Source organism: Mobula hypostoma, chromosome 1 (assembly GCF_963921235.1).
Source record: "Mobula hypostoma chromosome 1, sMobHyp1.1, whole genome shotgun sequence".
Taxonomy (NCBI): domain Eukaryota; kingdom Metazoa; phylum Chordata; class Chondrichthyes; order Myliobatiformes; family Myliobatidae; genus Mobula; species Mobula hypostoma.
This window is the reverse complement of record NC_086097.1, coordinates 200,806,981-200,819,937: the sequence shown is the minus strand read 5'-3', so window position 1 is coordinate 200,819,937 and position 12,957 is coordinate 200,806,981. Positions and strand designations below refer to the sequence as shown.

At 42.5% G+C, this 12,957-nt stretch overlaps 1 protein-coding gene across 1 annotated transcript in view; it reads left to right on the top strand.

Moving 5' to 3' along the window:
- Positions 1 to 12,957, top strand: part of klhl14 (kelch-like family member 14) — a 160,811-nt gene that overhangs the window by 104,915 nt on the left and 42,939 nt on the right. The window contains exon 4 of the mRNA XM_063041632.1: positions 9,527 to 9,616. Within this exon, the coding sequence (XP_062897702.1) occupies positions 9,527 to 9,616 (90 nt within the window). The remainder of the gene's footprint in view (positions 1 to 9,526; positions 9,617 to 12,957) is intronic.

Below are 12,957 nucleotides of genomic sequence, written 5' to 3'. Positions count from 1 at the left end.
CCTTAGTAGATATTGTACCATATCAAATGGATGGTGATGGCTGCTCTGTTTGATACTCTTGCAACCTAATTACAAAGGTACAATAAAGGTTAATTATATGATAATCGAAAAGAAAAATCTGCAAATGTGAGAACTCAAAAATAAAAACAGAAAATGTTGGAGACGATCAGCAAGCCAGACAGAATTCGTGATTAAAAAGACATTTGGTCAAAGAATTGGGGAAAAGGAAAAAAAAACAAGTGGTTTTTAGTGGAAGATATGCTGAGGGAGGGATGGACAAGGTGAAGGATATCGCTCTGAGAAGGTGAAGCCAAAATTGCTGAGGTAGTAAGCCACAAAAAATGTCGTCCAGTCAATGGGTTAATATGGCATTTAGACAGAATCTGAACAAAGGAACATAAAACCCATGAAATGATGGCAGTTATTAAGAGGAAGAATGCAGAAAAAGGAATGTAAAATGTGTCAAGTACACTCTATGGGACATGTTTGATAGGTCAAGCTGTACCAATGGAGAGATAAAAAATGAGTCAATATCACCAATATCACCAGTTCTGATGCAGACAATGAAAGTAAATTATCTGAGTTTGTAGAATTTGATATTTGCTCCTAAAGACTGCAATGTGCTTGGGTGGGCATTGCATTTCAAGCTAGCACTGGGCCTCATGAGAACATTATATAGATAAAGTTGGAGTTGAAGTAACCAGCAACAGGAAGTCGAGGACATCCTTGTGCATTTAGTTCAGGTGTTCCTCAAAGCCAACACCCAGTCTTAGCTGCTTTCTCCAATGTACAGGAGACTGCTTTGTGAATATCACATATTGGATGAAGTTGTTCACCCAATGAATTGCTATTTCCCTTTGAAGAGCTATTTGGGTCCCTTGGTGATGGGAAAGGACAAAGACATAAGAAAGAGAGTGATTGCTGAAGGCAGAAGAAAAGACTGGGATATCCCAAAGCGAATGGTCCCTTCGAACTGCTGAATGGGGAGGGGAAAAAAGATGTGATCTTGTTGAAGATTACAGAAAATGTGGTATGATCCATGATATGTGACAGTTGGTAAGGGGGAGGCGGAGAACTCCAACCTTTTTCTATCCTGGAGAAGAGAGATAAAGCAGAAGATTAGGAAAGTGTTGAAGTGTAGTCCAAAGTTCAAATTTATTATCAAAGCATGTATACCATATATAACCTTGAAATTCATCTTCTTACAGACACCCACAAAGCAAAGAAACACAATACAATCTACAAAAACCACACATAACAAAGACTGACAAACATTAAATGTGCAAAAGAGGACAAATTTTGCAAATAGTAAAAAAAACTAAACAAATAATACAGAGCACATTAGCTGCAAAGACCCCAAAATTGCACCCACAACTGCAGAGTCAGTTCATATTTGAGACGAGTGTAGCTCAATGGCTGCAGGGCAACAACGCTCCTCAACCTAGTGAAGTGGGACCCAAGACTCCTGCGCCTCCCGCCTGATGGTAGTTGCGAGAAGGGAGGGAGACCGTGAAACTCAAGCAAATGTCACCAAACATTGGTTCATTTTCCACTCTCAGGCCTCAGCTTTAACCTGGCTCATCGCTTTAATCGGCACACAGTAATTGAGTTGAGCACAGGTTCATTTTCTACTCTTGGGCCTCGATGTAGCATCTGCCACCAGCGATGGCCACCCTGCTGATAGTCGTACCTCCATGCTCAAGAGTCAAGTTCTCCAAATCCTTCAGGGGATCATAAAATTGGTAGTTTGTTTAGATGCTTCAAAAGCAGCACAGTGGTGTAGAGGTTAGCACAAAGCTTTACAGTACCAGTAATCCAGGTTCAAATCCCAACATTGCCTCTAAGAAGTTTGTATGTTCTCCCCTTGACCGTGTGGGTTTCCTCTGGGTGCTCCAGTTTCCTTCCACATTCCAAAGACGTACCAGTTGGTAGATTAATTGGTCATTGTAAATTGTCCTGTGGTTAGGCTAGGGATAAGTTGGGGGATCGCTGGGCAGCGTGGCTCAAAGGGCCAGAAGGGACAACTCTGTGCTGTATGTTAATAAATAAATATAAACGTACATTCCTTAATGGGAAATTACAGGTGGCGGATTACAATGATTGTAGTTCAGAGGAAGTATATCTAGTAGAGTACCTGGCTGTTTTGTGAGCTGCCACAAAATGCCACCAGCACCATTTTGTCCTTCTAACCAGTCATCCTTCTGCCACAGAATGGGGGAATTGCACAACCAAGTAATGCTTCTAACACTTGTCAATAGTGCAGGAAATAAAATGCTGATTGCTGTGCCAGGCATTTGTTCTAGGCATCTGTGAATAGTTCACTGCCCAATGCTGCAGAAAATCATCATACTAAAAGGCAAGGAAGTGAGACAACATATATTCAATAGCCTTTCTTAGCTCTGATTTTACTGCAAGTTATTTGCAGTTTTTTCTTTCTGAAGATCCAACTTGTTACAAAGATGCCTTTGGTTATTTTAGAGGTTCCAAAATATTGTGATTTCTTTGCTCGGGGGGTGGTGAAAAACAGATATGTGTAACTGCAAAGCCTCATTACTACCACCTGTCTTATATTATCAGGAGTAGGTCTCATGACAGCAGCCTAGTTAATAGTAGAAAGGGTGAATTCATAAAGTCTGAATTACAATACGTTAAGTTGATTTCCACATATCACATGACAATATGAGTATTATAATAATAGCTTCTGTGTGAGATCAGCAAGTCTGGAATAACTCCAATGATGTGACATTTTCAAAGTAACTTCCCACTGGCATTCAAAGAAGCTGCCAGATCGAGAATTTTAAAATACAAAATCAACCTGGACTCTGATTGTGAGTTTAGATTAGAAATAATTTATTCATTTTTTCTAAGTACAAAAGTGGAGAAAAGACACAAGGAAGGCATGTTTACTATTTGCTGTTTATATGGGAACAGTGGGAGTTGATTTCTGTCTACATGGGTACATAAATTACCATAAGCAAGCATTCAGGTGCATCAAACAGTTCAGAAGGCAAATTGTGCGAATTGAGTATACAGAAGCAAGGATGCCTTGGTGAGATCCCATGTAGAATTTCGAGCACAGTTTTTGTCTCCTTCTCTGAGGAAGGATGTTCTTCCCATGGAGGAGATGTAATGAACAGTTATTGGACTTGTTCTTGGGATAGCTGGATTGATGCGTGAGGAGAGACTGTTGAGGTTAGGCGTACATGCACTGAAGTATAGGAGTGAGTGAAGGTGCTCATTGGTTGATTAAAGGAGGATGGTCCCAATGGAGAATCTAAAGCCAGATGTCCCAACAGGACATGGGGTATGCCCTTAGATCAGGAGATATTGAACCTGCGGAATTCTCTACCACAGGAGACACTGGTCGCTAAATCATTAAGTATATTGAAGAATGAAGTAGATATATTTCTTAAATCTGAAGGGATTAAGTGATTTGAGGAGAAAGGGGGAGAAGCTGTAGACAGGTACTGAAGTGGATGATCAGCCATGATTGTGCTGAATGGTGGAAATAGTTCAAAGGGCAAAATGTTTGTCTCTTGGTTTTGTTTACAGTGGTTTTATGGCTCTGACTGCTACTTCAGGCCAGGTGACTGTTTGTAGACAATATGTGAGAAAGCATCCTAGGAGGCCATAGTAGAAGGTGATTTGGTGTGTCTGAGAAGAAGACCAACAATATCTCGAACCTACACACACCTCTGGAGACTGGATATCAATGACAAAGGTGCATTGACATCCTGGCCCCCAGAAAATATCACACTCAAATCAATCTCCAGAGCTGAATTAAGACAGAAACTGTCCTTCAGTCATAGCAGTCTTGGCCCTAGTGCCTTTCTTCTCTAACTAAAGTCAGCTTTTGGTTTAAGCTGAACAGGACACTGATCACCATGGAGAGGAGTGTGCATTAGGGAGCTTCTCTCTGCTCAAGAATGAGGAATTTGGTGTGCCATATTTCTGTTTAGGTCTGTTCACTTGCAGCATCACTTGTGCTCATACAGAGAGCAATTTGCTGACTAGCTCATGGGGAAATGTGAGTGGTATTACAGTACAGTGAGTTTCTTGTGGGTGACATCCCCGGGTCCTTGTGCTGATCGCTGGCACCTCTCTGCTCCCTGAGGACATTAAGCTGCTTGCAAGTGGTATAACTGTGCCTTCAGAGCTCCAAGCTGCTCTTTTGCTCTGAAGGCACAGTTATACCACTTGAGTGGTCTCTGTCCATGTTTTCACAAACAGAAATAGTAGATGCTATGCAAGGGGATTATTACCTAATCCTTGTAAAGAGGTAGCCATGATTTATCAGTATTTGATCTCTTGGCTCTGCCAAAGCATTTGTGAGATTTCAGAGAAAGTGCCACCATGCCTTTGGGCAGGTATGGCCAACAATGCACAAATGAGGTTATGTTCTTGCATTAGTTTTGTCATGAAAGTATTCCAGTTAGGTGCACTGGCCCATTGTGATCTTAATTGTCAATATCAACCTCCTCCTCCTCCAATCCCTCTTCGTTCCTGCTCCTCCATCAGCTGCATCGCCCTCCCGCTGTTGGTTTTGGTGAGTGGTAAACAGAGGACCTTTCCTCACAACCTACAGACCAAAGCAGAACAGGACTGCATTTTGTTACAACTGCGGACACTGCCGCAGAGTCGGGGTGCTCTCCAGGCAGGCAGCTGAAAGGAAACAGCAATCACACATGGGAGAGTGCACACATTCCAGGCAGTTAGGGTATCTCTCTCTCTCTCTGAGTGAAATACAATCACAAATTGTTTCAATCTTGTAAAGTCTTGATCAAAGCACAGTGATGACAATGCTCCTTGCTTACATCAGTCCACGTTTCAAGAAAGAAAATTATTGATTTAGATAAATCTTTAAGCAGCAGTATTAATTTAGTTCTAGATTATTGTCGCCAAGTCTTTACAGCAATAGGCTGCGCGTAGGGAAGGGGGATCTGTCACAACTGTGGCCACGGCCACAGAGACTGGGTGCTTTCACAGGTGGGCAGCTGAAAGAAGACGGTAAACATGTATATGAGAGTACACACATTACAGCCAGTTAGTGTTCCTTTGTAATTATATTTCGTCTTTTCCCTTTTGTTTCAGTCTTGTTCAAAACACAGCGACAACAATGCTCCTTGCTTACCTTAGTCCACATTCAGAATCAGAAGCAGGTTTAATATCACTGGCATATGCTGTGAAATCTGTTGTTATGCTGCAGCAGTACATTGCAATACATAATAAAAAATATAAATTTTAGTAAGTATATCTATATTAAAATGTTAAATAAGTAGTGCAAAAAGTGAAAAAAAGATAAAATAGTAAAGTAGTGTTCATGGGTTCAATGTCCATTCAGAAATCTGATGGTGGAGGGGAGGAAGCTGTTCTTGAATCATTGAGTGTGTGCCTTCAGACTGCCGCAACACCTCCTCCCTAGCAATGAGAAGAGGGCATGTCCTGGGTGATGGGGGTCCTTAATGATGGATGCCACCTTTTTGAGACATCGCTCCTTGAAGATATCCTTGATGCTGGGAAGGCTAATGCCCATGATGGAGCTGACTGAATTTGCAATTTTCTGCAGCATATTTTAAAGATTAGGGATTTAGATAGACACTGTTAAGGGTGCAGTATTATTTAGGGTTAGGCTACTGCTTTTGAGCATCACTGACATTAGTTTAAGGGTTTTTAGTTTGCAGCCCTGTTGCCCAGAATTTCTTCTTTTCCTTTGTTCTGAACAGTTTTTGTTAAAACTCTGACCAGTTTGTTCTGTGTCCTTGTCTCTCCCTCTGCACTTGGGCTATCACTGAACTCTTGTCACATATAAGCTATATCTAAAACTGATGGCATTGGAGGTGTATAACATTGTTTAAAGCAAAGGGGTTGCAGTTATCACAACCAATAAGATCCTTTTGCTCAGAAGGAGAGTTGTTCCTTCTTGTTCTCTCTGTCCATTGCCTGGTGAAGGACGTTCCTGTTCTAGTGGAGGGACCTTTCATCCTTTCACTTGGTATTTTGTCCTAAGTAGTGGAGATGAATGTTGAACAACTCATTTGTTTTCCTACACTTGGTGGTCTCACAGCCTCTGTGTGTGGAATGGAAGACATTGAATATCAAAAGTGAGGTGAGAGTACGAGGCTTGGTGTTGAAAAAAGTGAGATTTATGGGGAATATGGATTTGTACCATTTGATTTGTATGTCTTTATGACAAAATAACATTTTTTCCAGTCTACAGCTCAACTTGACATGCCTTGCTAACTCATGGCATTTCTTGCAATATTGCTTCATTGGATAGCAAATCTCTCTCCTGGAGGAGAAAACCCATAAGATTATGTAACAAATATGGGACAGCAACAAGTCATTCAGCCAATCTGCTCCATCCATGATCCACTCAAACTTCTTCACTGTAGTCTTCATTTTAATTTATTGACTAAACTGTCCCCCAATACACTTCCCTTAGATACATTAGTGGCATTTGTTTTATGGTAGAGAGTTTCACATTCTCACTGCTCTTCTGGCAAAGAAATTTCTTCTGAATTTCTAATAGATTTCTTTGTTACATTTTTATTTTAATAATCGTAGTTTTGTTCTCCTCACAAAAAGAATCATTTACTCTGTATCAGTGCCATCAGAACCTCATACCATTTTAATGACCTCGATGAAGTTAGCCTTTGGCCATTCTTTTTCTCAACAGAACATAAATCCAGTCTGTTCTCCTTTTCCAGCTGTGTATACTCTTACAATACCAGTACCATCCTTGTCGATCTTTGCTGCACTCTTTTCAGTTTAACCACATCTTTCCTACAATAGGGAAACCAAAACTCTACACAGGATTCTAAGTGCCACCTCAACAATGGCTCACACAACTGCAACATAATGCCCAATTATTATAATTATTGCCCTGATTGATGAAGACCAGTGCACTAAATGCCTTTGTCAACAGCTTGTCTATCTGTGATGCTGCTTTTAATGAACTATGCACTTGCACTTCTGCACCATCACAGTCCCTAGTGCCCTAACATTCACAGTAAAGTTGTACGGGATACTAGACACTTGCCTATGCAGCACTGGACACGTATCCATATTGAAATCTATTTTCCACTCCTTGGCCCACATCCTAATTGATCAAGGTGTCTGGTAATCTCCAATAACTTTCTTCACTATCACCACCTAATTTCATGTCATCTACAAACATACTGTTCAGGCCTTGTGCATTTGCATTGAAATCATTTATATAAATTATGAATAACAAGGCTCCCAACGCAGACCCCTATGCCCAGGGGTTGTGTGGTGAGCCCATTCTTCCACACTCTGCCCACATATGACTGCATGGCCAAACACTCGAGTAATCACGTTGTCACTTTCACTGATGACATCACAATGGTGGGGCTCATCATCAGCAATGATGAGATATCCTACAGAGAGGGGCTGAAAGAGCTTGAGGCCTGGTGCCAGGCAAATAACCTCTTGAACAATGTCCACAAGACGAAGGATATGATTATCGATTTCACACCCAGCTTTTCATTGATGGCGCAGCAGTTTTATACCTCTGGCACTGTATGTCTCACATAAGGCAAAGAGTGGTTGCAGACGAGTCATATTCTGCATGGAGGTGGATCTGTTCTGGGATCCTTACTCTTCGTGATTTTTATAAATGACCTGGATGAGGAAGTGGAGTGATGGGTTAGTACATTTGCTGATGACTTAAAGGTTGGGGGTGTTGTGGATAGTGTGGAGAGCTGTCAGAGGATACAGCGGGACATTGATAGGATGCAAAACTGGGCTGAGAAGTAACAGATGGAGTTCAACCCAGATATGTGTGCAGTGGTTCATTTTGGTAGGTCAAATATGATGGCAGAATATAGTATTAATGGTAAGACTCTTGGCAGTGTGGAGGATCAGAGGGATCTTGGGGACCGAGTCCATAGGATGCTCAAAGCAGCTGCGCAGGTTGACTCTGTGGTTAAGAAGGCATACGGTGTATTGGCCTTCATCAATCATGGAATTGAATTTAGGAGCCAAGAGGTAATGTTGCAGCTATATAGGACCCTGGTCAGCCCCCACTTGGAGTACTGTGCTAAGTTCTGGTCGCCTCACTACAGAAAGGATGTGGAAACCATAGAAAGGGTGCAGAGGAGATTTACAAGGATGTTGCCTAGATTGGGGAGCATGCCTTATGAAAACTGGTTGAGTGAACTTGGCCTTTTCTCCTTGGAGCAACGGAGGATGAGAGATGACCTAATAGAGATGTATAAGATGATGAGAGGCATTGATCGTGTGGATAGTCAGAGACTTTTTCCCAGGGCTGAAATGGCTGCCACAAGAGGGCACAGGATTAAGGTTCTTGTGAGTAGGTATAGAGGAGATGTCAGGGGTAAGTTTTTTATGCAAAGAGTGGTGAATGCATGGAATGGGCTGCCAGCAATGGTGGTGGAGGCGAATACAATAGGGTCTTTTAAGAGACTTTTTGATAGTTACACGGAGCTTAGAAAAATAGAGGGCTGTAGGTAACCCTAATAATTTCTAAGGTAGGGACATGTTCGGCACACTTTGTGGGCCGAAGGGCCTGTATTGTGCTGTATGTTTTCTATATTTCTATAACCTTTCATGGTCTCAGAACACATCCTACAGAATTAGGAAAGCTCACAGTTTCTCTGCTTTCTGAGGAGGCTGAAGAAAACTGCATTATGCACATCTATACTCATGTCATTTTAACAGTGTGCGGTAGAGAGCATCCTAACAAGCTGCATCTCTGCGTGGTATGGAAAGTGTACTAGATGGATACAGAAAGGTGCTGAAAAGAACTACTAATGCCATGAAGGATCCCACCCATCCTGCTCGTGGACTGCTTGTCCCAGTCCCGTCAGAGAGGAGGCTAGGTAGCATCCATACTTGGACCAACAGACTCAAAAACAGTTATTTTGCCAAAATAGTAAGGCTGATGAACATCACCACCCACTAATCCACCCCTCCACACCTCCACCACCTTTACTTTATCATTTCCTCTCAGAGTCACCTTACGTACAGACACTCCTGTGCCTAGCATCACTTTATAGACATACAACTAATCTATGTATATAAGCTATCTTAGGTATTTATTCTTATTTATTGTGTGTTTAAAGTTATTGTGTCCTTTATCCTATTGTGTTTTTAGTGCTGCATTTGATCCAAAGTAACAAGTATTTAATTCTCCTTTACACTTGTGTATTGGAAGTATCAAACAATCTTGAATTTTGAATTAATCCTTCTGCAGAGGGAGAGATCTATACTTTTATAGCCTTTGAAAATTATTTTTTATTTCTTTTCAGTAGTACAAAGGATTCTCAAATATTCAAATATCCTCTTATGGTGAAACTGGGGTAGTAAATTTCCAGGAATTAAACAGACATTTGATGTATTTTCCATTTTCCTTTGTTAGAAAACCAATGTCATAATGAAATGCCTCCAGTAACTTCAGCTAATTGATCACAGAAAATGATAAGAAGCCATTCTGATCCTGTAACCTGACCATTCAGTAAAGTTGCTTTTTGTTCTTTTATTTCAGTAATGCCTTATAACAGTGCCCATCACTGCGTTGTGGAAGTGGAAAACTTCCTGTTTGTACTAGGAGGAGAAGACCAATGGAATCCAAATGGTAATAACAATCTGCATCGTTCTTCATATTTCACTTCAAAAGGGTGCATCAATATTTTTTGGAAACAGATATAATGGAAGTTGCATTCATTTGTCTGTTAATGTCAATAAACTCAGAGAGTGTAATGACTGTGGGGCAAGTGGGGGAAAAGTTGTTAAAATTGAGATATTTGTGGTGTTACTTAAAGTCCAAGTTAATTTCCCTTCTCATCATAACTTTATCATTATAACAGAATTGAAAGCACTATCGTCCTGTTTCTCTCTACTTGACTTAACAAGAAGCAGGTTCCCAGTTGATGCAAATGGTCATTAATTCCGTTTTTTTGGTAACTTCACCAGTACTATTTTGCTTTCACTTAAACTGAGGACTAATGTTCTTTCAGGGAGGTTTGCTTTTGCTAATTTAGAGAGTTTAAACTAATGTAGCAGGAATTGGGTAAAGGATTATATAAGGACCAGGTCTAATATAATAGACCTGGTCTATTCAGTCTCTCTTCATAAGACAATTCCTCCATAGATGCCAAGAGGTAATGTTGCAGCTATATAGGACCCCACCTGGAGTACTGTGCTTAGTTCTGGTCACCTCACAACAAGAAGGATGTGGAAGCCATAGAAAGGGTGCAGAGGAGATTTACAAGGATGTTGCCTGGATTGCGGACCATGCCTTATGAGAATAGGTTGAGTGAACTCGGCCTTTTCTCCTTGGAGTGACGGAGGATGAGAGGTGACCTGATAGAGGTGTATAAGATGATGAGAGACATTGATCGTGTGGATAGTCAGAGACTTTTTCCCAGGGCTGAAATGGTTGCCACAAGAGGATGCAGGTTTAAGGTGCTGGGGAGCAGGTACAGAGGAGATGTCAGGGGTAAGTTTTTTACTCAGAGAGTGGTGAGTGCATGGAATGGGCTGCCGGCAGCGATGGTGGAGGCGGATACGATAGGGTCTTTTAAGAGGCTTTTGGATAGGTACATGGAACTTAGAAAAATAGAGGGCTATGGTTAAGCCTAGTAATTTCTAAGGTAGGGACATGTTTGGCACAACTTTGTGGGTTAAAGGGCCTGTATTGTGCTGTAGGTTTTCAATGTTTCTTTGTTTCTACATTTAAGACTATAAGTCATAGATTCAGGAGTAGGATATTCAATACCTTCAGCCTGTTCTGCCATTCAGTAAGTTTCCCCAACCACAAAAATCTCCATCCATTACTATATTGACTAAATATCTGCCTCATATTTGAATACATTCAAGGATTTAGTCTCCACTGTTACTGGGGCTAGGAATTCCAATGAAATTCTTTGTAATGACATCTCTGGCTCTTTGCTCCTCAAAAGGGAAACAACCTCCTAGATTCTGTCCTGACAGACCCGTGAAGAATCCTACAGGTTTCAATAAGATCACATCCTTTCTTTTAAATCCCGTGATTGTAGACCTGGTCTATTCAGTCTCTCTTCATAAGACAATTCCTCCATAGTCAAGATTATGTTTGTATTCCCTCTCTGAACTATAGAGTACAGTGTCATAGACAGAAAATTTAGTGAGTTGGTCATAATGTAGGTACAGAAATTAAGGAGATAACAGGCTACTGAGAAGGTTGGTAACTTCAAGAGACTCTCTGGCCATTCCTCTCTCGTACCATTTATTGTGGGGGGGAGGGGTGGGGGCATTGTCCCTTGAAGGAAAGCAGCAGCTGCCAAGTTTGTAGTGCTATGATTGACTCTGATGCACAGCAGGAGAGGGAAATGTCTTGCTAAGCAGTGGTGGTCAGGGATTTGTTAAAGAGAGGAATAGAGCCGCATGACTATGAGTGAGATTAAGACTTGAGAATGGTATGTTACCTCCTAATGTCAAGGTCAATACTGTCTCCGTCATAAGTGGGGTGTTGGTGGCAGACCCAAATGCAAGACACAGACACTGAAGTACTAGGAACAGGACTAAGTGTGTCAAGAAAGCAAGGGAAGTGGGGTAGAAACGACACTGGACAAGACACAGGCCCTGGATGAGGCTAGGATACAGGGCCTGGGCTAGGGCTAGTGGGACCTGGACGAGGAACTAGGAATTTGAAACCTGGACAAGGACTCCAAGCCAGAGACTGGACAGGGATCGGGAACCTGGGTCTTGACTCGGGCTCGGACTCCGGATCCAGGCTCAGACAGGACCTGACTACAGGACGAGGAGTGGCAACAGGACTGGACGTGAGACTCCTGGACAGGACGAGGGAACCCCAGCACTGGGCTGGGCGAGGTACTCCTGGGCCGGGCAAGGCACATGGACAGGATGAGAAGACAAAGCCTTGACTTGGTTGGGGGAGAGCAGGGATGCAGAGCCTTGGTCGAGGGAGAGCAGGAACATGGAACACAGAACCAGGACCCCTTGGGAACAGGACTTGGGGCCGGGGCTCTACACAGAGACAGGACCCCTCCTAGGGAGCAGGGCGTAGGGCCGGGATTCATACACAAAACACTAAGAGACAGATCTCCACTCAAGGTAGCGGCAAATGGCCGGACCTACCCAACGGAGGCGAGGGCACAAAGAGACGGTTCCTAACAAAAGGTAGCGGCAAACGGATGAACCTACCTAGCGAAGGCATGGGACACAGAGACGGTTCCCAACACAAGGTAGCAGCAAATGGCCAGATGTACCTAGCGAAGGCGTGGACACAGAGACAGTTCCCAACTCAAGGTAGCGGCAAATGGCCGGACCTACCTAGCGAAGGCATGGATACAGAGACAGTTACCAACTCAAGGTAGCGGCAAACAGCCAGACCTATCTAGCGAAGGCATGGACACAGAGACTTCAGAAGGAAGGGGAAGGGGAGGGAACAGTCCAGCCCCTGAAGCTGAACCTAGGAGTTGTTTATATAGCCAGCCCAAAATGGGAATCATGTGCCTCAATTAAGGCACACAACAGGACAAGGGAAAACTGGAAAATCTGGAATAAGGAACGATGGACCGGTCCATGAACCGGAATGTGGACAATGTGGACCATGACAGTCTCAATTCAAGCATTGGATATTTGGAAGGGGAAAGGAGAATAGCCAAGGTCATTGTAGATATTGGTTCCAATGACAAAGAAGAAAGAGGAATAAGAGTGTGTTTAGAGAGTCATGCAGGAGTTAAAGCTCAGGACATCTTGGGTCGTAATCTCTGGATTATTCCCTGTGCCACATGCTAGTAAGGGTAGAAGTGGAAGAGTAGGACACATGGCTAGAGAACTGTTGCAGGAGAGAAAACTTTAGAAACCTGGATCATCTGGATCACATCTGGGGCAGGTGGGACAAGAAAAACAGATTTCACTTAAACTGAGGACTAATGTTCATTCAGGGAGGTTTGCTTTTGCTAATTTAGA